General features: G+C 42.8%; 2 protein-coding genes across 3 annotated transcripts in view; both read right to left on the bottom strand.

The window, feature by feature from the left end:
• Window positions 1–2,028: 2,028 nt before the first annotated feature.
• Window positions 2,029–13,483, bottom strand: traf3ip2a (TRAF3 interacting protein 2a). Of its 2 annotated transcripts, XM_055884642.1 has the most exons (12): window positions 12,548–13,483; window positions 9,476–9,620; window positions 9,013–9,300; window positions 7,273–7,289; window positions 6,578–7,105; window positions 5,194–5,341; window positions 4,742–4,947; window positions 4,411–4,499; window positions 4,247–4,315; window positions 3,401–3,505; window positions 3,027–3,101; window positions 2,029–2,902 (listed from the first exon to the last, which is right to left on the bottom strand). In XM_055884642.1, exons 4-12 carry the CDS (start codon window positions 7,286–7,288, stop codon window positions 2,756–2,758), a joined length of 1,383 nt encoding a protein of 460 aa, XP_055740617.1. In that variant the 5' UTR covers window position 7,289; window positions 9,013–9,300; window positions 9,476–9,620; window positions 12,548–13,483; the 3' UTR covers window positions 2,029–2,755. The 2 variants fall into 2 exon arrangements, with proteins under 2 accessions (XP_055740617.1, XP_055740616.1); XM_055884641.1 differs by lacking the exons at window positions 9,013–9,300; window positions 9,476–9,620; window positions 12,548–13,483 and adding an exon at window positions 7,631–7,799.
• Window positions 13,484–13,577: 94 nt separating this feature from the next.
• Window positions 13,578–26,736, bottom strand: part of LOC129825007 (tyrosine-protein kinase Fyn-like) — a gene marked incomplete in the record, with an annotated part of 65,110 nt that continues 51,951 nt past the window's right edge. Inside the window, 10 exon segments of the mRNA XM_055884640.1 lie at window positions 13,578–15,491; window positions 16,428–16,559; window positions 16,845–16,998; window positions 17,290–17,366; window positions 17,953–18,132; window positions 19,699–19,854; window positions 20,151–20,315; window positions 25,030–25,179; window positions 25,436–25,539; window positions 26,687–26,725. Coding sequence (XP_055740615.1) covers window positions 15,283–15,491; window positions 16,428–16,559; window positions 16,845–16,998; window positions 17,290–17,366; window positions 17,953–18,132; window positions 19,699–19,854; window positions 20,151–20,315; window positions 25,030–25,179; window positions 25,436–25,539; window positions 26,687–26,725 — 1,366 coding nt within the window.

Below are 26,736 nucleotides of genomic sequence, written 5' to 3'. Positions count from 1 at the left end.
TACCCAGAGAATGAGGAGATTGTGGCGCTATAGCTCCCTGCTAGCAACCAACCAGCATCCTGGATCCAAACAACCCGTTTTATAATGAGGGCGTTCTATTAACCGGAGCCGCTGTGCACCGATATATGGCACGTGACGTGAGCGGGCAAAAGCGGCGAGGGAGGAACGCCCTTCTCAAATAGAACAGTACATCTGCGCCCCTCGTTCATGGTGTTAACAAGTCAGCATGGTGCATCGTCCAGAAACATACAAGATCTATTTAAAAAAAATATATATATATAGGTTAGAATTTTCAAACTGGTTTTTACTGGGACGGCAGATAAAGCGTTTTTTATTTTAAAAAACAATCACTTTATCATGTGAAAACACAGACTCCTCATTACTCCACGTGGTTAATCTAGCTCAGGCTACCTCACTTTGGTTTTAAGAGAATTTCGCCATGAGTTTTGAATGGCACTTGGCTCACGCACCGAAGCACCGTTCCAAAACCAATGCAATCACTTTGACCCGATTCAAACTCCCTCCAACAGGGTAACGCGGGCCAGAAAATCGAATCTCCTCAATGACTTAACATCCTCGAATAATTCATTATACTACTCCACTGATCTAAACTATTTAAAAAACGAAACACATAGAAATGACGCCTTCCAATGATGAACGTTTACAAAATGCTCTTGAAATTAACTGATTTCGATTGCAATGACTTTCGCAGTTACATTTTTATAGAACAAAACTTCCACATACTACTATAAAGGCTCAAGACAAGTTCCCGAAGCATGTTTACATGCTAAGTAACCTATCATTGCAGTCGTAAAAGACACTGGCGAGACCCTTTCCTCTCGTGCATGATTGGATCACTTTAACGTTCGCCGTGCTGTGATTGGCTCTAACACACTTCCTAGTATGTCCTTCTTTGAACACTTCTAGAAGTTCCTCACTACACAGTACAATTACCATATTTTGATAAATGTATCCCATTTTGGCCCTATAATTCCTACATCCATATGAATAGAATTTTGTTCCTACATCCTGTTCACCTTAGTTCTAAATAATGTTTATTTATCACAAGACAAGATAGACAAACAGAATAGAATGGACATAGTTCTAAATTCCATAAGATCTTTCAGTCAGTCCACACAATATTGTGGCACACAACAATAATTGCCACAACTGCATAAAAAATATTTTTATAATTATAGGCCTATTTTTTTGCACTTTCTTTCTACTGCCCTGTCATAGAATTTTAAAGCTTCACATTGGTCAATTTAATTCCTTCTAGATTTCCATAATAAACCAGGCTGTGGTTGTGGATGGGCAGAGCCCACTCTTTTCTCTTCCACTGAAAGGCCCATAAACCCCTCCAAACACTGGGCTCAGACTGAGGACACAGCCACACTCAATGGGTCCCTGATGACGAACAATGTACCATTAGCATTTCATCTGGATGGAGTGGGAGCGTCTGTCAATGGGAGTGTGCTCTGACCTTGAGTGAGATTCGGCCCTTTCTCTGGAAACCAATCAGCGCAGGTGAAAATGAGGTGAGTCTGTTTAATAGCAGTTTTCTGTTGAGAGGTAGGCATATGCATCACAATAGCCTACAGCTGACTAAACTATATATTTCTGGGTAAGTATTCACATGCAACAGTTAACACAGCTCTCTTGTGAAGGGATATTTCTCCTTGTTGATGGTTGGAGAATTTCCACTTCTAATCTGGAGGCACAGCCCCGTTTGCCCAGGTTAATCAATCACTCACCTCACTGATAAGATGACAGGCTCAGTTTCACACACCAAGCCACCTGCAGGAGAGTATCTCATCTCCCCCTTCCCCAAACTCTGTGGTTGCTTTGGGTTGGCCAGATAAGGCTTTGCATAGTGTGGTGCAAGTATTGGAACAATCATACAAGCAACTGATTTATGGGTGCAGGAAACTAAGCTCTCGTGGTTAATGAATGCATTAGGCTGATAGTGATATATATAACTGGCTGTTTTTTGAGAATAGCAGACATATGTCTCATAACACAGAGAAATACAGTACCAACCATTTTAATACTTTATTGTTATTTACAGGGGAGTATGATTGCCATTATTGACAGAAAATAGTTTTGTTTGGCTAATCAAAGGAAGATGAAACCACCACAGATAAAATACAAGTGTAAAGAGCAAAATAGGTGTGAACCCCAGCCCCTCCCTCTGTTGCAGAAGATTGATGTTTTAGTGACAGATTCTTCCTGTGGCCCCTCTGTGGATCTTAAATCATGGATGAATAGGGGGCCCCTAAAAGCACCTTTACATCCTGTTCTATTTATCTGCTATAACCCAAAGAAGTGTGAGACCTTTATATTGCTCATGGTTTAGTGCTATTCTGGGTAATACAGTAGTAACTACATAGTATAGGCTACGATATAAAAAAGTGTGGCATGTAAATTCAACAACCTCACAGTCAACAGGCCATTATTACTTCCCATTAAAATATATATTCAGATCACATAATATTAGGAACACAGTCAGTCACCACACAATGTCAGGCGTAACTATTAACTCCTAACATGTCAAGCAAGCACATTTTTAGGACTTGAAACGTGAAAAAGTAAATACTGCCATCTTGTGGTTATTTGAGAATTGTGCTAAGCTACACGCCTCCGCCCACACACCATTTCAGTTGAGTACAAAAAAAGGCTATAATCATTTGCCATAGAAACATCCAAGTCAATTATGTACCAGAGAAACAATCTGTCTATATCAGTTTAGCAGTTCTCAGAGGGGCCGTATAGAGAGGGTCATCTCTTTCCCCAGAGAGGGGGCGATATAGCGTTCCTCTCTTAGCAAACGGAGAACCAAGTCTTGGGTATCCTGGGGCCAGCGGTAGATCCTGGTACTCTGGAGCCAGGCGGGGACATGTCTCTGGAAGACAGGAATGGGATAGGAAACATTACACCACGGCGTGAGTGACTCATGAGGATATAATAGGATATAACAACAGTATAGAATCCTATCCCTATGGGGAAACATCTCACTATCCACTCACCTTGGTAGCATTGGGAAATAATACGGGTACCAGTCGGAAATTAAGGCAGTGCTGTTGGATGAACTCATTCTGGATCTAAAATGGAAAAAGGTGCTCAAAGATAAACGCCTAATGCTTTTATGAATTGTCTTCATTGCATATTAAATGTATACTCTACATAAACTATACATGGCTGTGGTACAGTATATGTTTCCCTTTGTATTACACAGCAGTGTTTTATACCTATGCTACATCATGACAAGGAGGGACTGTGGCCAAGGCCAGGAACCTTTTTGTCTCACTGTCCTAATCTTGAGACTCCATAATTTACAAAAAGACTGTAGCTACACACATTAATTTGATATAATCTTACACGTGCATGTATATGTGCCTACCTGAGTGTGAATGTACTTAGTGTGGAGACCATGCTCATCCTCCCCGTATCCCTCCACGTCTGCCTTGTACTTAGGACTGATGACCACGATGATCAGCACTGACTTCTGCAACGCAGCATCTCATAGTCAGTTCAGTTTTGATAAGATTTCATTTCAAAGGGATACTTCAGGATTTTGGCAATGAGGCCAATGTAGGAAGTTAGAGGTAGTTTCTCGAGCCAATGCTAACTAGCGTTAGCGCAATGACTGGAAGTATGACTTTCAGTCATTGCGCTAACGCTAGTTAGCATTTGCTCGAGAAACTACCTGTAACTTCTTTCATACTGGACACAGAGACATAAAAATGGTGTCCACAAGTTTATCTGACTCTGGAGAAGTAGATAAATGGCCTTACTTCGGGATTTTGGCAATATCTCTTTAAGGGTCTGTAATAAACTATTCATCAGGCATTTATAAAGTGGGTGTTCACCATTTATTAATCATTACTCCCACATTTATAAACCATTTGCTAATCGTTAGTAACATGTTTTTTGCAGCCCCTAATCTAAAGTGAGCACTAATTATGCTTTATAAATACATTGAGTGACCAGTGTAATTTCTCACAAAAAGATGGTAGACATTCCAGCAGTACCTGATAAAAGAATAAGCACACAACACAGGATATTTATGGGATATATATAGATTTGTGAAGAATTAGTTTATTAACATTTACAAATGTGGGAGTAATGATTCATAAATGGTTTATTACTGACCCTTAAAATAAAGTGTTACTAATTTTTTTCTGTATAGTTTCATAATTATAGAGCTTAATGTTATGCTCTAAAAATGCTGACCGCTTAGACTTACATCCTTTAAATAGCTGTCCATCCACTTGTTGATGTCCATTCTCCTGACTGCATTATCAAACATGTCAATCTGCCAGAGAGAGAAGTTATGTATAAAAAATAGTGTTTAACATATTGGGAAATTTCTGAATAAAAGACAATGGAAAATACAGTTTGCAAACTTACAGCTGGTTTAAAGCCCTGATCTATCAGAAACTTCACGAAGGTAAACATCTCACTGGCTGTGTCCACAGAATACGTAATAAAAACATTCCCTGCAATCAAACAGACAAGCATGGCATCCACATGAATGCTAATTGCACTCAAACAACTATTTACATTTTAGTGGATGTTAGACTTTGTTTTAAGTCTTAATATTGAGCTCTTACAAGCCAAGGCCATAAGGTGAGACAATCATTCTGATTCACAGAAAATCCACTGTTTAATGAACAATTATCTTTAATATAATTTGGGGAATAAAGTTTTTGCTGAGGGATGGAGAATGATATCCACTTACTGCACTCCTCAGGTAAACTGATGGTCTTCCTCAGTTCCTGTGTAGCTGTTCCTCCCCCACCTGGTTGGCCGGGGGTCACTGGGTAAGAGGGCACCACACTGACCTCAGACATCAACTCTCTGGGAGGGGCCCCACTCTGAGGAAGATTGAAACTGGGGGCTTTTAGAGCTCCTTGTCCATGTAGTCTGTTTTGAGCCGTGGGAGTCCTAGAAAGGAAAACAGTATAGAAGATTTGGGTGTCTGCTCCAAACATTCATGTGTATATTGTAATGCCCATCAGCAGACATTAGTGCTAAAACTGGATCCCCACCAAACATTTGCCTGTTGACATTTGCCTATTAAACTGTAAACAAAGCAGTACTAGGAACTTGCGAAATCCAATTGGTTTTGATATCTAGGCTAATGATACAATCTGATGTTAGACCAGTAGGCTGTAGGGATATTTAGTGTACCAGGATGGTGGGTCTTGCTGAAGCTCCCGCTGAGGTTCCGTAGGGTGAAGATGGTTATAATGATGACGATTATAGAGGGGGCGGGTTTGATTTACGGGTTTCTGACATGTGTACAGTCTCGGACACCTGCCGTGCACAGGATCAGGGCCTGTAGAGGGATGTGAGAAGACATGCTCTTAACATCCTGTCTTGGATGGGCTCCCAATTAAAATCATCACTATCTGAATTATAGAACGTGGATCATCCAGGCTATATTTCAGACAGTAATGTAAACAACAACCTAAACAAAAACATCACCTACTTCCCAGAAAATGTTAAATAGCTTGGTCTTTCCACAAAAATAGTGCCTTTTAGGTGGGGTAACTCCGTAAAAAAAATAGTTTTATTTCACCTCATTTTTATTTGCTGTGATAAAGATCTCATAATGTTCCCCTTTGTAAAAACATGATTTCCCATTTCAAGAATTCAAATTAAGAAAAGTGGCAGTTAGGGTAACAGGGTTGACTGTGACCATTTTATCTTAAATCAGCCATAACTCCCATTGTAACAGGGGCAATGGAAGCATGTTGTTTTCAACAGGGAAGGGCAATAGAATGCGAGCTAAAAAAATATATATAATAAATATAATATAATAACGTTAAAACATTTATAGCCGATCTATATATGGGTAACAGGGGTTGTCGTGTTATGCTTGACACTCACAGTTTTTATCCACAAAAACACCAATGGCCAAAAAGAGTAGAACCAGCTCATCTGCCTTCACACTGATTTGACTATTAGATGTTCAATGTTTATTTTGAAAAAATTATAAAACAAGAAATAGTTTCAACATATTAAAATGAGAGTTCAGTTCCCATAACAGGGTTGACCTTAAAATGAGGGAGAAATCACATGAACTAAATTATCATCTTCAGAAATGACTTTATCAAAGCAACAAAATAACTAGAGCTTTACAATGATGGTGACAACATGGCGAACATTTTGAGGTAAGTGGGTTAAAATCTCAGAATCTCAGTCAGAAAAAGTCAGACTTTTCAAAATTCGGATTTTTTTGAAATTCGGTCTTTATTCATATAAAAAAAATCTGATTTTTAAAAATGTCCATGTGGTTTATATTGAAGGGCAGTTCATTAAATATAACATGCTTTGACATTTTTTGGCACTTTAGCAAGTCTCTATTCATATTATTTATAAAAATGTCCATGTGGTATAAAAAGCTTTAAAATTCAATAATAGTACATCATTTCCACTTAAAATATCAAAGGGACGCAAAAGGCACTCTATTCGTGGAATGACCCAGCTCCAGTATCATTTTGATTAATTTATCTATATCTTTTCTATTTAATTATATGAATGCAGTTGTCATATACAGCACGTTACTTACATTGAGGAGGCATGTGTGCTGGGTATTTCGGAGGGACACAGTGGATGTCATTTAAGTCAGACCTGAGAGGAAGAGGGGCCTCCAAGTGTTCTCCTCCTTTAAGGGAACAGTCCTGAGGTCGAGGACAGCTGGGTGGACCAGGGAAGCCCTCAGCTCCCCGCCGGAGAATCCCAGAGAAAGAGAAGTCCTCATCCTCAGTCCACTGAGCCCTCTCTCTGTAGGGGTGTAACCTGAGGTCGACAGGGTCAGGGGTGTGTGGGGACATGTCTTTCTGATGCAGGTAGGGAGCTCTGGGCTGGGGTCGAAGGTTACCCAGAGGGTCTTCCATAGGGGTTCTCCAGGAGTCCTTGGGGTATTCCACCTGGCCTACGTCATTGACGGTTACCTCAGGGGCGAACCAGGCCTCTTCCTTTGGCCTCTTTCTGTGTTCTGAGCACTGCCCACAGTCCAAGGGCAATGCTAGGTTCAGCGTTGATGATGTCATTGACTCATCTGTCTCCACCGGAATACTTCTGTGACGACGGGAATCTGACAACAAAAACAACAACAGCAACAGACAATGTTATTCAGCTTAAGCCATTTAGGAGAAGTAAAGCAGGAAAACAATGGTGATATAGTAAGAGTGAGTTTAGTGTAAGGTTAACTTTCCTTTTCGATAGGTGTGGTAGTGTGTACTGTATTTGACAATGGCGTACCTGTGAAAGAGTCCATTCTTCTCTCAGGACGAGGGATAGATTTTTTTGTAAAAGGAAACAGAAACAAATGTGGTTTAACAGGAATGAAAGCTGAACTCTGTGGATAGCAGAATGACATGACATTCCTGGCAACACTTTTTAGACAAACTGTATTCACAAGTGTAACAAACTCTTTTACGGGTAAAACAGAAAGCAATGATATGTAGCAGATCGATGAAAAGCCCTTATCACCACAGAACTCAAAGCTGTCCTTTGGCTATACAGAGTCACTATAATACATAACTGAAACCAGTCAGACCAAACATTACATATGTTCCAAGGAAGTGAACTTTGTCCTCCAGTCAAGCAACTAACTTACCTGCAATGTGTCTGTGAAAGAATAATACAAAAACAAGTAAAAATTCTCCTGACTTCAAGCAAAGAAAACAAGTTAAAACATACAGCACAGGTGCCATTTACGGTCAAGTTTAAAAGTTAAACCTGACCCCGGCTCCTATCTGTGTCAGAGCCGTGTATTCCACCCTCTATATGCAAATCTGCCCTGGAGCGAATAGGAAACATTCCCACAATTTTTGTCTAGAGGAAGAGATCAGTGCTAGCAAAGCAAGGGAGTCCCCCTTCACCATTTATGCAAATAATGTGGGGCATGCAGTTCACGTCCACCAATCAGGTTGTTGTCCAAACAGAGCAGGAATTCTGCAACCAGTCATGGTGAACCTTGTCATTTAAAGTGGAGTGAGTTGTCATAGTAAAAGCACACCTACAGACATGAGGGCACTTGATTCATGGAAAGTGTACAGCCAATTAAAGTGAACACGCTTTTAACATTCATGAGCTTGTTTTGCTAAGAAAAGACAAAAAAAACAGAACGATCCTACAAACTCTTACAAAATATAGAAAAAAGCTCAAGTTATATAACTGTAAAGTTATCCAGCAAAGAAAACAAGAAAATAAGAAAATAATTTAAAAAAGTTTTTCACATTCACAAGTAAATGGAGAGTTTTATTTGAGAACGCCTTAGCATCGGGTACAGAGGCTTTAGTTGGAGTCCAGTCACGCCAGTCACAGTCCAGTCTCTCTCTTGTAGTCCTTCCTGTCGAACCAATCGTGGTTGTACTTGGTGTGCAGGATGCAGTAGGCGACGAAGCGCGGCAGACTGAGCACCACAAAGGTCAAAGACACCGTGCCCAGCAGGAAGATGGTCCTCCGCACCAAACCCTTGGTGCTCCATCCCTGCATGACTCGCCACTCCTCCTTGGTGAGCCACCTGCTGGCACTGATCAGGTGCAGGCCGATCTCTAAGTTGAAGATGATGACCAGGATGATGGGGATACCACCGGAGAGGATCGTAGTGTCACGACTTCCGCCGAGGTTGGTCCCTCTCCTTGTTCGGGCGGCGTTCGGCGGTCGACGTCACCGGTCTTCTAGCCATCGCTGATCCACCTTTCATTTTCCATTGGTTTTGTCTTCTACACACCTGGTTTTCATTCCCCAATTACATGTTCAAGTATTTAACCCTCTGTTTCCCCCATGTTTTTTGTGCGTAAGATTGTTTCAATGTTCATTTCAGTTCATAATGGCTGGTATTTCGACGGGTGCTGTTTTCACCCGTGCGTAATATATTTACCGTTTGTATTTGTTCAAGTGTATTTGTTACCTTATGCCTTTATTTTTGAGTAAAGTACGTTTCTCACTCATTTTGCTCTCCTGCGCCTGACTTCATGCACCAGCTACACTCACCTTCTGACACGTAGTAACCCACACCAGGACGGTAGACTAGATATGGTTCCTGTAGTGACACCGGGGACGAGTCACATTCTTCCCCTCTATGGTGAAATTCTTCAGCGTCATCACGTTGATCTAGCCAATGGGCACGGAGGCCAGGTGGGAGACCAGGATGATAGCCCCACGCAGGTCAGCCTGGTAATCTTGACACCAGGTAGAAGGTGTCCAATGATGGCCCAGGCAGCTCAGGTAGATGATGGCCGTATCAGACATCCCACAGTTACGGAAGCAGATCATGTAGAACTTGAAGAGATTGGCAGAGGATGAAGAAATGAAAAGCAGTGGCATCCTGTTTGGAGTAGTGACATTTTCTTTTAAATGTATCTATGAAATGTATTCATGAAAACAAGTTCTGAAACATCTCACAGACACATATAGATTTAGGAAACAGTACAAACAATATAGGATATACACACACCTGGAATCCCCAGAATGCACAGCAGAGGGTAGTAGACCTTCTGAACAGTGATGAAGACACTGGCCCCCTCCATGTTTCAGTCCTAATCCTTAGTACCAGGCAATAGTAGAGATGGTAATCCTTGCAATAAACCCATTAGGGTTAGCTGGATGGGAGGACATTATTGATACAGAGATGAGCATAGTGTAATAAACAATAGATGGATAAGGACCGAGATCGGTTACATCACAGATTAATAAGCACACTATATTTACTTTTTATTTTTTTAAACATTGGTTTTTACTGGGCCTTTATGGATATATTATGATTGGAGTTGGTTATTTATTGACAGGATGTTGTTATGGTTACATTTCAATGAGAAAGGGGAGCACCGGTGAAACAGGTTTGTCAGACTTCTCGATCATGCTTGAAAATTGTGGCGCGGGTGCATCGTATGTCTGATGATGACGACTAACACAATAACCGACAAATCATATTTGACGCCCTGAAACATGCACATGTGAAGTCTCTATAGAATAGGATAGCACAGGATAACAGCGTGACCCTTGTGTACATATGACCTTGAAAGGCTTATATATTGTAAGGGTCTAAATGACTGTGTGGTAATGTATTGACACTGACATAAAGATGAATGTGTGCTGTTATCTTGGTCATATATCTGTGGTTCCAGTAAATGTTTTCTTGGAACTAGGAAACATACAATTTCACCTGTGCTGTGTCAATATAGCACCAACAGCACTTTCTTTTTTATACCTGGATGCCCATTTAGCAAAGTCCAATAAATGTTTATTAATTCACTCTTCATATAATTAATTAAAATGCCTTTATTAGTATGACATGTTCAATAGAAACAAAGTTTGAAAAAATCCGACACGGTTCGGCTGCATGACCTTCGTCAGGTAGTACAACAAAATAATACAATGTCTTCTTTTGAACAGCTTTTCCAATTAGCCCTAATTAGAAGAGGGAGTGGTTACAAAATTGATTGGACACACCTAGTAAGCAATACTATGCACATTAAAAAGTTAAATACTGAAGCTATGTTATCATAAAAATACAACTCCAAGCTAGAAGTATCAGGACACTTAGAAAGGTAGTTCTAACCTTAAATATGACTGGGAGAAGTGTCAAGAATAAGACAGCAATATATTCCGTTGTACACTAGAACACAGCAAAACATGAACAACAACAGTCTGAACATAGCTGAGGGCAATTGAGCAAAATGTCCACTAGATGACAGCAAATGGACCCATCACGACCCTACAGGAAGGGTGAGAAATCCATATCTTCATTTAAACCAGGGTATTTAGTGGCCTGTAGTTTGTAAATCCAAAAACTCTCCCTTTGGTTTAACTGTTTAAGACGGTCCCCTTTTCTAATAGAGGCCGGAATATGATCAACACCCATAGTTTGTAGGGAGGCAGGGTTGCCATGGTGTAAGGACTTGAAGTCGACTATGGACTTGAAGTAGAAGAGATGACGTAGACTATAGAGATGGCAAGGTCTTTGCCTGGAGAAAACCAACACGCAAGAATTCAGAATCACATCCGCAGAGTAGGAAGCCTAGATCTGTTTCTTTCAACTTTACAAGCAGTGACGATGAGGATCACCCCAGACACTCAGAGGCCAGCTCCTCCCAAGATTTTTTAGATCAGGAAGAGGAGTCACGCAGGTTCCTCAACAAGAGAGGGAGAGGACGCGGAAGAGGCCAACACGGAGGGGGAGGAAGAAATCAAGACTATCCAACCACACGGAGCAGGACCAGAACAAGGCTGTGATCAACATTTCTGGAGAACCCCTTTCTGATGATTGCATAAGGGTCTTGTCTAAAGGACTGTCCTTTGCCCCCACATATTCAACTAATGAATTTAATACAAAGATTGACCTATTTCGTTTCTACAGGAATCTACATCTGAAGGCCTGGTACAAGCAGAACATCTCTCCAACTACAGACGCCAGTGTCTCAGGTCAGGCAGTTTCTGTTCCCTCAAAAACACCTTTTAAGCCCAAATCCACTTTTTTGAGCCTGTAATCGAACCCACAAATGCTGATGCTCCAGATACTCAACTAGTCTAAAGAAGGCCAGTTTGATTGCTTCTTTAATCCGAACAAAAGTTTTCAGCTGTGCTAACATAATTGCAAAAGGGTTTTCTAATGATCAATTAGCCTTTTAAAATTATAAACCTGGATTAGCTAACACAACTTGCCAGTGGAACACAGGAGTGATGGTTGATGATAATGGGTCTCTGTACGCCTATGTAGACATTCCATAAAAAATCTGCCGTTTCCAGCTACAATAGTCATTTACAACATTAAGAATGTTTACACTGTATTTCTGATCAATTTGATGTTATTTTAATGGACAAAAAAGGTGCTTTTCTTTCAAAAACAAGGACATTTCTAAGTGACCCCAAACTTTTGAACGGTAGTGTATATGAATGTAAATGCATGCTCTTTCCATGACTTAGACTGACCAGGGGAAGCCAGGTGAAAGCTATGATCCCTTATTATCCCTTATGTCACTTGTTAAAACCACTTCAATCAGTGTAGATGAAGGGGAGGAGACAGGTTAAAGAAGGATTTTTTTAGCCTTGAGGCAATTCAGACATGGATTGTGTATGTGTGCCATTCAGAGGGTCAAAATGTATTGAAGTGCCTTTGAATGGGGTATGGTAGTAGGTGCCAGGCTCAGCGGTTTGTGTCAAGAACTGCAGTGCTGCTGGTTTATTCACGCTCAACAGTTTCCTGTGTGTCTCAAGAATGGTCCACCACCCAAAGGACATCCAGCCAACTTGACACAACTGTGGGAAGCATTGGAGTCAACATGGACCAGCATCCCTGTGGAACGCTTTCAACACCTCATAGAATCCATGCTTTGTTATATCATTACCATTCCATTCAAACTGGATAAAACAAATATAGAAAACGTCATAGTAAACTAAATGTATTGCATTTTACCAGAACAATAACAACACATTTTCAAAACCCCCTAAAACATGCACATGTCTACAATTATCCCATCAAAATGAATTGCGTATGTAACAATAATAAGATGTAGTACAGATGACTTACACAGAGGGGCAAGCCTGCTGGTGTAGTAGAGATCCACTGTGTTGGCAGTCCAGTCCAGTCCAGTCCAGAAGTATTAGGTGATGATGAGGACCAAGTGAGCCAGCTGCAGGTCAAATAAAGCTTCCCTGCTCTCTCTTTCTGTCTGGGAAGCCAGATCTACATATAGAAAGGAGGGCTCATCTACAGGTGTCACATCACCTGAAGCACAGGTAGACAGACCTCTGGTGGGTTTACGTTGATCTGTGAGAGCCAGGTCATGGAAATCAACATATCTCATATTCTTAAATAAGAATCTTGTAATATCCTTCTAACAATATTGATTGACATATTGTTATTGTGACGTATCCAGGGAGATGAATTCCAACAAGTTACCATGATTCATCAATGAAGTCACCAATCTTGGCAGCTGCTGGCTGATAGGGCTCAGTAGTGTGCTTTCCCACACACAGTGATGGAAAAGACTCCCTCCTGTGGTCTTCACAGAAAATACAACTTAAGATTACTGTTGAACTCAAAGTTAACGTAACCCTTTTTTTCTATTACAGAGCTTGTGCAGTGACTCTCACCTGATAACAAACGCCCTGCAGTTTATCAGCCAACATGTGACTGCCATTGCTGAGCTGTCCCTTTGCAAACTTTACCAATGGAGTTGACGATGTGCTAGACGAGCTGTGAGGTGATCGTATGAGCTGCAGGCTGTGTGTGTGTGTCGGTCTGACCGTAGAGTTCCTCTGTAACTAGCTAGCACTGGTGCCTCATCCCAGCTGCAGGCCTGCTCTCTGTTCTTGTAGCAGTCATTTAGCACCTCCTTAGGTGCCTGCTGGCCCTCCCGTCATCATACAGCTAAGGTGCTGGAGAGACTCCTGACCAATAGTGTCAAAGGTGTGTCTTCTTTAAATCCCTTCTGTTTCACCGTGGAGCAGTGTGGTCATGAAGGCAGAGATGTACAGGCCTGTTGGATTATGTCCAGACACACACAGCAACAGACACAGCAATTCCATAGCATAAAATAATATATAAAATAAGTGGAAAGAGTGTAAAATGTTTATTGTTCTTTTTGAGTTTCAAATGCCAAATCACGGAATTAACAAAACAGAAAATGTTAACGGAAAAATCGAAGAATTAAACTAGGAAGGCTACTGACACTTTTAAAACTGTTAAGCTGTAAAACCGACGAGGGGGCTCAATCTTAAACAGATCCTTATTAGCACTTAAACTATCGTAAGATAAGAACAAATACTACATTTAGATTAAACAAGGTCAAACTTTACAGCCGGCTGCTTCACCAGTGTCTTTGCAACGTTCCCCCTGAAGATACAATGCACCCCATTCCTCAAAGATCTCTCCATTTAAGGTGAAATAAAACATACTCTGAAACAGGAGACGCAAGACTTCAGATATCCACGTCAGTTTAAACATAAAAAGGTAAAGTAATCCAAAGGAAGTCTTAGTGGGTAACGTCTCCAAAGGAAGTGGTCCATAAATGAGCTGAGGAAGGATCCTACTGGTGGTGCTGTGCTGCATAGACAGGCAGACAGACAGACAGACAGACCGACAGACAGTGTGGGACATGAGTTTCAGGAGCAGGTGGATGGGGACATGTCACTGTTCACAGAGGGAGGAAGAGACATTACCCACTAAGACTTCCCCGTGCATGGCTTCACAGCATGGAGGAAACAAGGACCATGAGATAGATGCCTTGGAATGGCTGTTAAAATGGAACTCCGTATACAAGTTAAAATAAGACCATTAAAAGCAGAGATGAACATCTTTCTCTTCTTAAATAAACACCATGTCCTTCCAGTATACACTAAATAATACCTGGAAAGACCAATTTTATCCCCCATTATTTATTTTTCTTAAAACCTGGTAAGCGAGAAGAGATATGTTCAAAAGTATAATTCGCACACATTTGGCTGTAATTACAAAATGTAACATACATTATTTGTAAAATAACTTTGTTACGGCCTTAGCCTAACATCTATTACTTTGAGGAGGACAAAACTATTTTACAAGGATGAACAAAATAAAAGCAAAATCATCTCAAACTAAATTCATGAGGTGCAAAAGAAATCTCTACGGAGTATTTTGTCATGCTTGCCTCAAGTCCCTGTAAAACAGACGACTTTGCCCCCAAAATTATTTATACACTGAGGCGATACACTCAGGACTGGGGCTCTTATTTATTATTATACATGAGCAAAACCGCAAAACCGCAAAAATGAAATAAATAATTAATGGTGTTCATTAAATTGCCCCCAAAATAATAATAAAAAATATTAGCTTTGATAGACATGTCCTGTATATTCAGGATTAGAAGTGACAAGATATCATGGTCTCATGGTGCACTTTTGAAATTATCATCTTCATTGACCATGTTCTTTACCATCATCATCATCATCATGGAGAAAATCAGTCAAAATGCCATCAGAAGCAAACAAACCACCAAAACATAAACCAAAAGTTAAGCAGACTAGCTGTTCATATTTACATTGAATACAGGCATTTCATTACATCATAACTAGCCCAACCACCCCCAAACCTCCCTCCCTCCTAACTGGTATCTCTGGTCTGTTGAGTCTGTCTCAAGGTTTGCCACGGAGAGTGTTTGAGAGTGTTGTGAGCTGGAGGAGAGTTGAGACAAGATGCTCTGTTGAGCTGAGGAAGATGTACAGGTCCCTGGTGTGGCTCCAGAGAACTACGGTTCAGTCCAGTCCCAGCCCAGAGCTCTGTGTTTAGAGGTTGTCCCCTGGCTGGTACTGCGGCTCCGTGGCTGTGAAGTAGTCCTCCAGGAAGGCCTGCAGGTACTCGAAGGTGGGCCTCTCCTCGGCGTCCTTCTTCCAGCACTGCACCATGAGCTCGTGGAGGGAGATGGGGCAGTCCTGTGGACAGGGCATCCTGTAGCCTCGCTCCACTTGCTCCAGCACCTCCCGGTTGTTCATCCCTACACACACACAGACAGACAGACAGACAGACACACAGACGGACGGACAGATGGACAGACGGACAGAGATAAGGAAAGAAAAAGTCTCTTCAAGTAATCGATAAGTCGGTTCAATGAAAGCGATCTGTTTAGACTTTACCTCTACTGAATGACCTTAATGACACAGACATTGAGCTTTCAACCTCATACTGTAGATGCTGATCTTAAGGCAACATTTGGACCTGGGAAAAGCTTTGTCGTAACACAGGGGTCAAACGTTTTACAACCTGGGGACGTTGGAGTGGCTTGCCATCTATTTTGCACTAGCTACGAAATGTGGCTTCAGCATCAACAAGAACAGTCCGGAGGGAGGGCCTCAGAAGGCTGCTAAGACATCTTTCAGGATGATGCTATTATCCCCTAAGTCCCAGCTCGGCCCCCATAGCGTGCAAACCCTCCCCTCACTTCCCCTCCCTCCCTCTTTTCGCACACCGGCCCAGCCCAGTGCAGCGTGGCCCATCTGGACAAACATGTGTTCCCCATCCCCCCTCCCTCTCTCACTCAGTGAGGCTGATCTCAGTCAACTCCCTGCCCAAGACCAGCCCTCTCACATGGACTAGCGGCAAGAGGCAGGCCCTGGATTACGGTTATAAATCTCAGATTGTGTCAGGAAAACAAAGTTACTCAGCCGTGTTTAAAGACCCCTTCTTTTCTTTAACGTTCAGTAAACAGCAGGAGCTGCCTGCCACTTGTTATATAAGCACTTGTTGTGGTGTATAACTGCATCATAGTCCTCTACCTATTTTCAATACAAGTGAGCACTCAACTCAGAATGTGGACATTACATCACAAGGGTTGCGTCCAAAAAAGGCCCCAGGACCCTAGTGTTCTAGAAACTAAATAGGGTGCCCATCGGAGACGTGACCATTGAATCTCTGGTTATTTGACCCTCCTCACCTGGGTAGGGTACACGTCCCTTGGTGACCAGCTCTGTGAGCAGGATGCCAAACGACCACACGTCGGACTTGATGGTGAACTTTCCGTACAGCGCAGCCTCCGGGGCCGTCCACTTAATCGGGAACTTAGCACCTACGAGAGAACAGAGGGGGAGATATGAATAAATGAGAGAATGTAAGTTAGCTATGGTATTCTTTCTCTCTAGAGCTGGGAGTGTCTCTCAGTGTCTCTGGTCCAGTCTGTAGTACAGTGGAATAGGCAGACAGTGAGCACATGTTTGGATCTGAAATGGGAGCCATTGACATCCTGTTAGTGTGTGATTATGCGCACATTATGGCCAGTGTTGGAAGAACTCCCTTCATGACCTAAGGCAATCATTAGTGTGTGTCTGTGTTTCGTTATTGTGTGTGACCTCACCTTGCCGTGCTGTGTACTCGTTGTCCTCAATCAGCCTGGCCAGTCCGAAGTCGGCGATCTTACATACCAGGTTGTCCCCGACCAGGATGTTAGCCGAGCGCAGGTCTCTGTGGATGTAGTTCATCCTCTCGATGTACGCCATGCCTGCTGCCACCTGGAACACACGCACACACACACACACACACACACACACACACACACACACACACACACACACACACACACACACACACACACACACACACACACACACACACACACACACACAGTAAGCACAGTAAAATCACTGCGTTCGACTTAGTTCCAGAGAGAGTGCTGCACACGGTGACACACCACTGTCTTGAAGTTTCAGTACTGCCGAGTTGTCTTGTTTGTGAAGTCACTCAGAGTTCCGTTATAGAAACACCGAGCGGAATGAGTGAAAAAACATTTTCCAGGGCTTTACCTGGGCTGCCATGTCAACCAGATTGGGTAGTTTCAGTCCTCGTCCCTCCCCGTCCTTCAGGAAATCCAGAAGGCTTCCTAAACAACAGGAGATTTCTGTTGTCAGAACATGCATTTGAAATAGCAGATCTTTATTGAAACGTCAGTTGACAGTCTGACCAACATGTGGGATTCCTTCCCAGCCTGCCAACGAAACAATGATCACATCAAAGTTTCCACCCCAGCTTTTTCTATACTTAATTCATGGATCTGAAGCTCTTTCATGTGGTGCTCGTAAAATGTCAGCTTCTTGGCCGACTCCGTCATAGTTAAATATAGGCTCTCATTATCATCGTAATGAATAAAAACAATGCTCCAGAGTAATAACAACTACCGGGCCGGCAACAAGGCAGACGATTCCATAGTCGATCTAGCGAGACCTACAACGTGTCACCGAAGGTGGTGGTTCACCACAGTGTTGGATTGAGTGCTCCGGTCCGTTTTTCTCCATGGCATCGTCGCAGAGTACGTGGACAAAGGTATTGCGTGTGGGTGTTGTGTGTGTCTTTCACAACATGAACTGTGTGTGGGTGGGAGTGTGTGTTACACCATGTATAGTATGTGTGTGTGTGTGTGTCTGACTATGTGTACATGCGTCCACTCATGTGTGTGAGAGTGACAATACCTTTGCCCATGTACTCAGTGACGATGTAGATGGGTTCCTCAGACACCACAGCGTAGAGCTGCACCAGCTTGTCATGCCGGAGCTTCTTCATGATCTGGGCTTCTTCCAGGAAGGACTCAGGAGACATGGTGCCCGGCTTCAGCGTCTTCACCGCCACCTTAGTGGTGCCGTTCCACGTTCCTGTCACCCACCAATGACAAAGAATTAGTACAGCCGTCACATCTCACAACTCCCGGGGACGGTTTACTAGACACGGTTTAAGCCTAGTGTTGGACTAAGAAGTTATTCAAATGGAGTATATCCGTGAAGCGTGCTTTTTAGTCCAAGGCTAGACTTAATCTGGGAAAACTGTCCAATTACGTATACGTTACATCATGTCACAAAGCAAGACGTGACCCCACTTTGTTGTGAATTTAATTAGGTACTGCTGTTGTACAATCTAGTATGTTCATATCTAAAAACAGTCTTGCTTTGGCATACCAACAACACAGCACACAACACCGAAATGGACGTTGAAGTCTGCTTGCCTTTAAAGGTTGTGCTGAGGGACGCATCAATGGGCATCACATTTCTAGCGACCCTTCATTCCAAATGGCTTTCAAAAGCCGCGAGAGAGATCTGGTGAGGTTTTTAAACCCCACAATATACCAACACGGGGAAGGATAACCCATTGGAGGATGATTAACAAAAGCAACAGCCTCATAAGTAAAACCCCTCTGTGGAGCTGTGCCTGTTACTGCACTGTAGCGCAGTGTGGCCATGCCAATGTTCTTCTCTACAGTACTTTACATACACCCAATATTGAACCATTGAAATCATGGTCGATTCTTCATACAAGGTCATTTAGCTTGTTCTGTGGCTCAGTCGCAAATTGCACAATATTCCCTATATAGTGCAGCAGTTTAGACCAGGGCCCGTAGGGCTCTGTTCAAAAAGTATTGCAACATATACAGTAAGGAATATGATGCCATTTGGGATGTGGTCTGTGTCAGTAGATGATGCAGAAATATCAGCTTTGACCTAAAAGGCAAGACAGACCTCAAGTCATTCGGTGACATTTGGAATTCACATGCGTTTCTACTGTGGTGGGTTTAATTTAAGAGCGCACTCAGAAATCCTTGAGAGCAGTGTTGATTAGTGACACAGCTATGGCTGCCGGGCCTCGTCGGCCATTTTGGGGCCTGGCGCTGTGCAGTTACTGTGCTGAGGTCACCCGCTGGGTTCTGAGGTAATGGTATCCCAGGGGGCTGGGTGTCACTAGCAGCAGGGTGTGGGGCTAGCAGCTGGGACTAGCCACAACCTAAACTCCAAACCCCTAAACAGCCCGTTGAAATGTTACAACAGGACAGGACACACCCCTGATCTCTGGATTTAGTAGCCAGTTAGCCAGTTCTACACAGGATACATTCAAATAATAGTGAGATTGTCTGCTTAAAAGTCAACCTAAGACTATTGATTTAAGCCTGAAGCCTCAACTGATGCATGATACAAATAATATTAGCAAAAATCTAGGGTATCCTGGAGAAAGATGATAACGTACATGTTTACTAACCATTATAATACAGAACAGAACTACCTGCACAAAAGGTTCCTTTTGTGTTTTGCAGACTGGACTGAAAAAGTCCTCAGGTGATTCAATAAAACCCCTTTACATTTAGAAGCAAATACATGTAAGTTATCCAATTTCCCTCCCGGACACCCCTCAATAGAAATGAAAAGAACGGAATGGGACTATTTTGTTCTTACCACACCACACCTCAGCAAAACATCCCGCCCCCAGCTTTACTTCGAACTCAAGTGAGTCTCTGGCGATTTCCCAGGAATCGTGAGTCAGGCCCATAGTATCAGGGGTGCAGTTCACACACACACCCGTTAAATTAAAGCACAAACCATCCGCACTCTCTACAGGGGAAGGAACAGGGAAGTCAAGGCACACAGGGTTAACTACTAGGGAGAGGAACATGCAAAGAGGCAGATGGAAGGCGGCCATATTGAACTGAGAGAGTGGAGCTTGTAGACATTGACAGACAACCTCATTTAACAGTAAAGACACAAATGTTTGTTTTTTTGGTCTCCGGCCTAGAAGTTGTGAGTAGACTGTCAATCTGTTCTCGTTCTGATGTCTCTGCTTGCTCAGTCAGTGGCCCCCTTCCACGCAGCCTGTGGTCGGACATTTACGGAGGCGACTCTGCCCGTACCCATCCAGACCTCCCCAAACTGCCCATTCCCCAGACGCTTGATGAGCTGCAGTGACTCCCGGGGGATCTCCCACACGTCTTTGGTTTTGACGGACAGGTCGGTGAGGCGGGGCATCCCTTTGTGGCAGGGCACCACCAAGCGACAGCACAGCCCCGCGGCCCGCTCTGCACACAGGCACAAGGAGCGCGCGCACACACACACGCACACAGGGTGAGATAGAGAAGGAAGGGGGTTGAAAGAAAGCAGTTAGCAAAGCACTGTGAAGAGAGAGAGAGAGGAGGGAGAGAGAGAGAGAAGCTGCAGTAGACAGTAAGTTAAAGGGATCTGCCATAGCAGAACAGTTCCAGGTGCATCCAGCAATGAGCTCAGGTAAGCACCACAGCAGCCAGTCAATGTGTCCCACTAGATGTCCCAGACAATGTCTGTCCCCAGGCCATAAGGTCAATAATTAATCTGTCTAATGCCCTCTTAGCTACTGTTCATCAAATCACACTGAGTGCTGTTCCAACCTCCATCCTCCCCCCTACAGTACTGCACTAGGGTTCTGTCAGCTCCGTTGATGACACACGTAACGAGAGGTTTTTACCAGCTGCACTATACTTCTTTGAATGTAAGGAATTCAAAAATAAATTGAAGGGTCAATATTGCTCAGGTTGCAGCCTGTTTTGAGGTTGCTCTTAGTTAAAGCTAGAACTCGCTGCGCACAGGCGTCAGTTCAACGTCTAGTTTTGATTCAGACCTGGTTGAGTTGTCAACTAACGTTAATAATTCAACATGAAACCAACAAACATTTCACCATGTCATTGGATTTAGGATAAAAGTCGGGTGAAACAAAGACGAAATACCCTTATGTTTTCCACGTGGATTCTTGATTTTTTTTTGGGGGGGGGGGGTTGAAATGACGTGGAAACAACGTGATTAGCAAAGGCAGGTCAGGCGTGACCACAACAGCCTGCTATAGATGGTCACGTTAATGGTTCTACTTTGGCTAATGGCATGTGTGACTCCCAATGCTTTAGAATAACGACTGTAATTGCTTAGAGACGTGGCTTGTCAATCACTCCAGATGCACTACACGGTGCATTACAACTAGGACGTTTTAATGTTCATGCATACTACGTAGTGAAGGAGGGTACTGTAATCTAGATTTGAGTCAGGGACAACAGAAGCCATTGTGGCTGGCAGCTGTGTCCATTATTGTGTGTGAGGACGAAAACACGTCCTCTCATCCCTGACATGAAAATTGGCGTTTCTCCTTTCCGCAGTGGAAGTAGCTGTGTTTGCCCACCGCCGATTAAAAAGCGAGGCATGGGAATGGTGCTTCCGCCTACTTCCCTTCCACTTTGATTCCACTGACATTAAGCGTGGGCCCCTATGCCAGGGGCCCCGGGCCCCCCAGGAGATAAGGACCAGGCTGTTTGCTCAAGGCAGTAAAGGGGAGATAAAGGCTCTCCATCAGGAGTGTTCTGACTGCACGCCAGCCATTAAAGCCCATCGGTACCTGCCGCTGTGGCCAGGTATCAATACTGTACTTTATGTCTCAGTCTCACTATCATAAAACGTGTCACTACGGCAAATGGGAGAGGCTGGCGTTGGACACTGCATGCACACAATAGGTATCAAAACTGTTATTAGCCCGTGTTGGCTATTAAAAATAAGTGGTATTTCCAAGGAAAGGATTTCATAATTTTTTAAAAGATAGTTTGGGCTGGTGTTGTTTTTGACAACAGTATGTGATTGCTGTGTGACTGCTGTGTGACTGCTGTGTGACTGCTGTGTGACTGCTGTGGAAAGATGCGTTGATAATCTAGAAATTGAATCTCGATTAAAAAAAACCAAGTGAGAGATTGTGAGAAAGCAAAAGGGTAATTCCACGAAATGAGTCCTTTTGATATTTTAATTAGACATTTTGCACCAATATTGGATTTTAAAAGCGTGTTATATGAAATGAAGTGCCCTTTAAAGAGGCAATCAGCAGTTGAAACAATAACAAAGTGTCCTCCCAGGCCCTGTTTCAGTAAAAAGCTGAGGGATGGGGCTGGAGAAATGTAACCACTTCCAAATTCATAGACAGAGCTATGGATCCAAGGACCGAACATCCATGATATTAAAATGATAGATTTAACCATGTTTTGAGGCTATTTAGTGTTTGTTTACATTACCATTGTTTACTAACATTGAAGTAAAACGAGCTTGTGTTTTTGGTTATGATTGGGTACGACAGTTGAACTAAGTTCATGAGGCATTTACAAGTGATATTCTTCAAGAATCAATGGGTACATATCATTCATTTATTAGTCCAGAAATGTATGTAGCAACTTCAGATTCTATAAATATGGATATAGGCTTGCTAAAATGCCAAAATTCAGCATTTTGGCATGTCCCTCTGTGCACTTTCTGACTTCTCTGAGGATTTTAACCCACTTAAGCCCAACATTTCTCACCATCATTGTAAAGCCCTAGTTATTTTGTTGATTTGAAAGAGTCAATTCTGAAGATTGTTTATTTCATGTGATTAGTGATTCATTTTAAGGTAAAAAAAAACAACCTGTCCCTCATTTTAAGGTCAACTCTGTTACGTGAACTGAACTGGCATTTTTATTAAATGGTGAACGTTTTCCTTAAAAGCTTTTTGCAAAGAAACATTGAACATCTAATAGTCAAATCATAGTATAAAAATCAGGTGAGCTGGTCCTAACCTTTTTGGACATTTTCTGATGTTTTGTGGTGGAAAACTGAGTGGGTTGAGCATATCAAGTCAACCCTGTTACCCGTAGATAGACAGGCTAGAAATATTTTAACAATTAAAACTTTTTTTGTGAACACTGCATTCAATTGCCCCTCCCTGTTGCACACAACAAGCTTCCATTCCCCCTGTCACAAGGGGTTTCATGACTGCTTTACTCGTCAACCCTGTTACGGTCAACCCTGTTACGGTCAACCCTGTTACGGTCAACCCTGTTACGGTCAACCCTGTTACTTTATTTGGCACTTAATAGGCACTTACTATAGTAATAGTCATTTTTATTGAACCTCTTGAGAGGGGAAAACGTGCATGTCATGACACAATGCTAAAATTACAATAATCTTTTTTTACCAACTTACACTACCCAAAAAGGGACTCATTTTGTGGAACGACCCAAAAGGCAACAGAAGAAGCACAAGCCCTGGAAGAAAACAACAGCAGTCAAGGTCATTCGAAGAGGTGTGTTTGAACTTCACATATGTTCTCTGGAGTGGCGATAAGGGGGGGAAAATGGACAGTTAATGCACTGTGACACAAACATACACACAAAATCCATACTGTTCATTTCCAATGGGCTAAGTACGGACATGTCAACGTGCTAACTGGAGCATGTGGAGGGAAAATATCACCCTTCTCATGGAGAGAGACAGACAGACAGGGGAGAGAGACAGACACACACAGGGGGAGAATGATCCATAAAGAGAGAGGGAGAGAGAGAAAGGGAGAGCGTGGAGAGAGAGAAAGAGTGGCGGAGGAAAAGAGAGAGCGATATACTGTATATATAGAGAGAGACGTGGAGAGAGAGACGTGGAGAGAGACAGAGAGAGAGAGAACTGTCTCATCTGACACCAACACATGCTCAGGAATGCAGTCTGTCATCACAAAGTGACGTTCAACTTTCCTTGTGGTCTGTACAACTGGGACACTCAATAGCATGGTGACGGTACAGTACAGACCACCGTTATTAAACGGGCTCATTACTCTCTACAGGGTGAGATAATAAGACCCCTATCTCACATTAAGACAAACAGTAGACTACATCATCCTATCAGGGTGCCCTTTTCAAACCACAATAAGTGGCGCCAGAGTCAATCTAAAATGTAATTCCTCTTAATATTTGTTGAATAGTTGATTTGAAACCATGCCACTTCCTCCCTCCTTGAATCACTTAACTGTTGCATTCTCAACAGTTTTCTGAAAGTTTGAAAGTACTTTGCTCAGTATTTGACGTTTGTGTTTATGGATCACATTACACCAGGCGTCAGTTCAATTTCACTCCAATTTCACTCTATTCCCTTCTCAAATGTTAAGTGTCAGCATCACTTTCTCTTTCTGCTGTTGAAGAGGCCTCCCCAGTCTAAATCACATTATACTGATTGTGTCAGCAGAATACACTTCTGGAATAATCCAAGGAATTGGACGCCAGGCCGAGGAGAAGCCTCTTGTATCTATTTGTTTTGAAATGACGTCTCCACTATAACCCCAACATCACTACAGCTATTAAAAAGAAAGGAGGACCAAGGCACTCTTCATATAATTCATTAAAATTATTTGTATGGCGTGTTCAATGTAAACAAAGATTAAAATCTCTGACGCGTTTCAGCTGCATGGCCTTCTGTCTACAAAAACCTACTATTGTGTACCTTAGTACCTTCTGTCTACAAAAACCTACCATTGTGTACCTTAGTAACTTCTTTGAACTGTACCTTACTTTAACTCCAGGCCTACATACTGAATATTCTCATCATCGGCATAAACTTTGTCACTCATAAAGGTCTTATAAACACTGTAATGGTGTATGAATGGTAGGTGTAATAAATGATATGTATACTTTTGCATCTGCCTCAGTTTAGGATATTTTCGATGTGCTACACAGGAGGTTGCTGGCCCTTCAATTGGGGAGAATGAGTTCATGGTAATGACTGGAGCGGAATCAGTGGAATGGGATCACGCTTCCAAGTGTTTGATGCCATTCCATTCGCTCCGTTACGGCCATCACTATGTGCCGCTGGTGTGCAGGTATACATATTTTCCATAATAAACATGGCAATAGCGGTGTATGACCGGTGTATGACCGGTGTGTGTAGTAATGTTCTATTAACGGTGCATCTTGGACCATTTCTGACTCTTACCTGAGTAGTGCTGTACCAGCTGCTGCAGGGTCTCAAACTGAGCCCTGGTGGTGATGTAGTAACCGCCACTGTCCAGTTTACGGATCTTATAATGCTTCACGTGGTCCCCCTTCACGTCATCCCAGTCTCGTATGGACAGGGAGAAGGCCCCTACAGAACACAGGTGTGGAGGGGAGTGAGTCACTGGGAAAACGTTCACTTACCTCATGCATTAATAATAATTGTGGTCATAGCGAACGGTTGATAGTATTACCAGATGCAGAAATAGCCCACCGGGAAAATATTCTGACGTCATTTCAACCAGTTTTACCCGCTGGATAGTTTTTCTAGAACAGTAGGCCGCTCCTCAAGTTGGGTACATCATACATTCTATTACAGTGCTGTCCCGACAGTCTCTTGAGGTTACCTTTAGTGGTTTCACTCTCCCTGATGAGATAGGTGCCGCGGGGATTGCCAGTGAACAGAAGTTGCCTCTCTGCATCCTTCCGGCCCAGTTTCCCAAAGTACCAGCTACAGAGAGGGAGTTTAACACAGGGACAGGTCAATAATGAGTGAGGGAAGCCATTGTATAAGCCATCTATCCGGATCGATTCGAGTGCGGAAAGCCGTCTTTGAAGTTGAAAATGATGATCTGACATACAGAGCTGAGAGACACAGGTCACAAGGCCAGTTGAAATTCTCACTGTAAACCCTGTCAATAAAATCCCCCTTTGGCCGTGGTTTCTCAGACTAGAGGCTGAACAATGGCTAACTGCATGTTGAGAGGGAACAGGGGATTTAATACCCTGCATGAAATGTCTCCCCTTGTCTTACAAGCCGGTGTTGGTAAATTGAGCCACACCCAATGCAAACCCCGGCTGTGCTTAAATCCAGCATACTGTAGTGAGCTTAATGAGAGTTTGCCTTGTGGTGCACCATTCGAATAATTACATCATTACTCCTCAGAGAGTCTGACGAGGAGGGAGGTGGGAGGGGGGGGGGGGGCTGTAGCACCGTCAGACACCCAGGTTCATTCACACATGACACAGACAAAGCTCTTATACATTCTCTATGACATTTCAAATATTGGAACACACACACAGCATTTAACGCAATTCTCCTGTCTTTTATAGTGTCTAATAAAAGTCGCTTTAATGAGCTGGGGAGGGTGCCAGCTCTGCAGAGACATACACATCCCAGTATGATTACATTTCTGCTCAGAGCCTTGTGTTGACTGTTAACTCCAGACGCTGAGAGGATGTCCATGCTTGTCTTAACGTCTGACATCTTCCTCTCTCCCTGTTGTCTCAGACAGTGAAGAGAATGAAGAGAGGAGAGAGAACCAGCGCTTGACTTGGGCAGGAGCTCACCGGAGCTGAGTACTGGCACCTCAAATGTTCTACTGCTTGAGCTCCTGTTCCTCTTATAGAATATTAGCTCACAAGTATTATGGATCTCCTGCACCTAAATATAAACAGTACCAGCACCCAAAATGAGTACCGGCAACTATTTTAGTCCAACTCAAGCACTGGAGAAAAGAGAGACAGAGACAGAGAGAGTGTGTGTGTTCAATCATTACATTTTTCATTTCATTTTTTATTTTATTTTTTTCATGCCATGTAGTCAGCTCTGTCAGAGTGTGTCCCAATGAAACTCAGTATGACAGACTGCTACTCACTCCTCAGCCTGGATGGAGTCCACTGGAGCCACGTAATTACTGGGAATGTA

This window comes from Salvelinus fontinalis, chromosome 27 (assembly GCF_029448725.1).
Source record: "Salvelinus fontinalis isolate EN_2023a chromosome 27, ASM2944872v1, whole genome shotgun sequence".
Classification (NCBI taxonomy): domain Eukaryota; kingdom Metazoa; phylum Chordata; class Actinopteri; order Salmoniformes; family Salmonidae; genus Salvelinus; species Salvelinus fontinalis.
The sequence above is the reverse complement of the archived record's forward strand: the minus strand, read 5'-3'. Positions and strand labels throughout refer to the sequence as shown.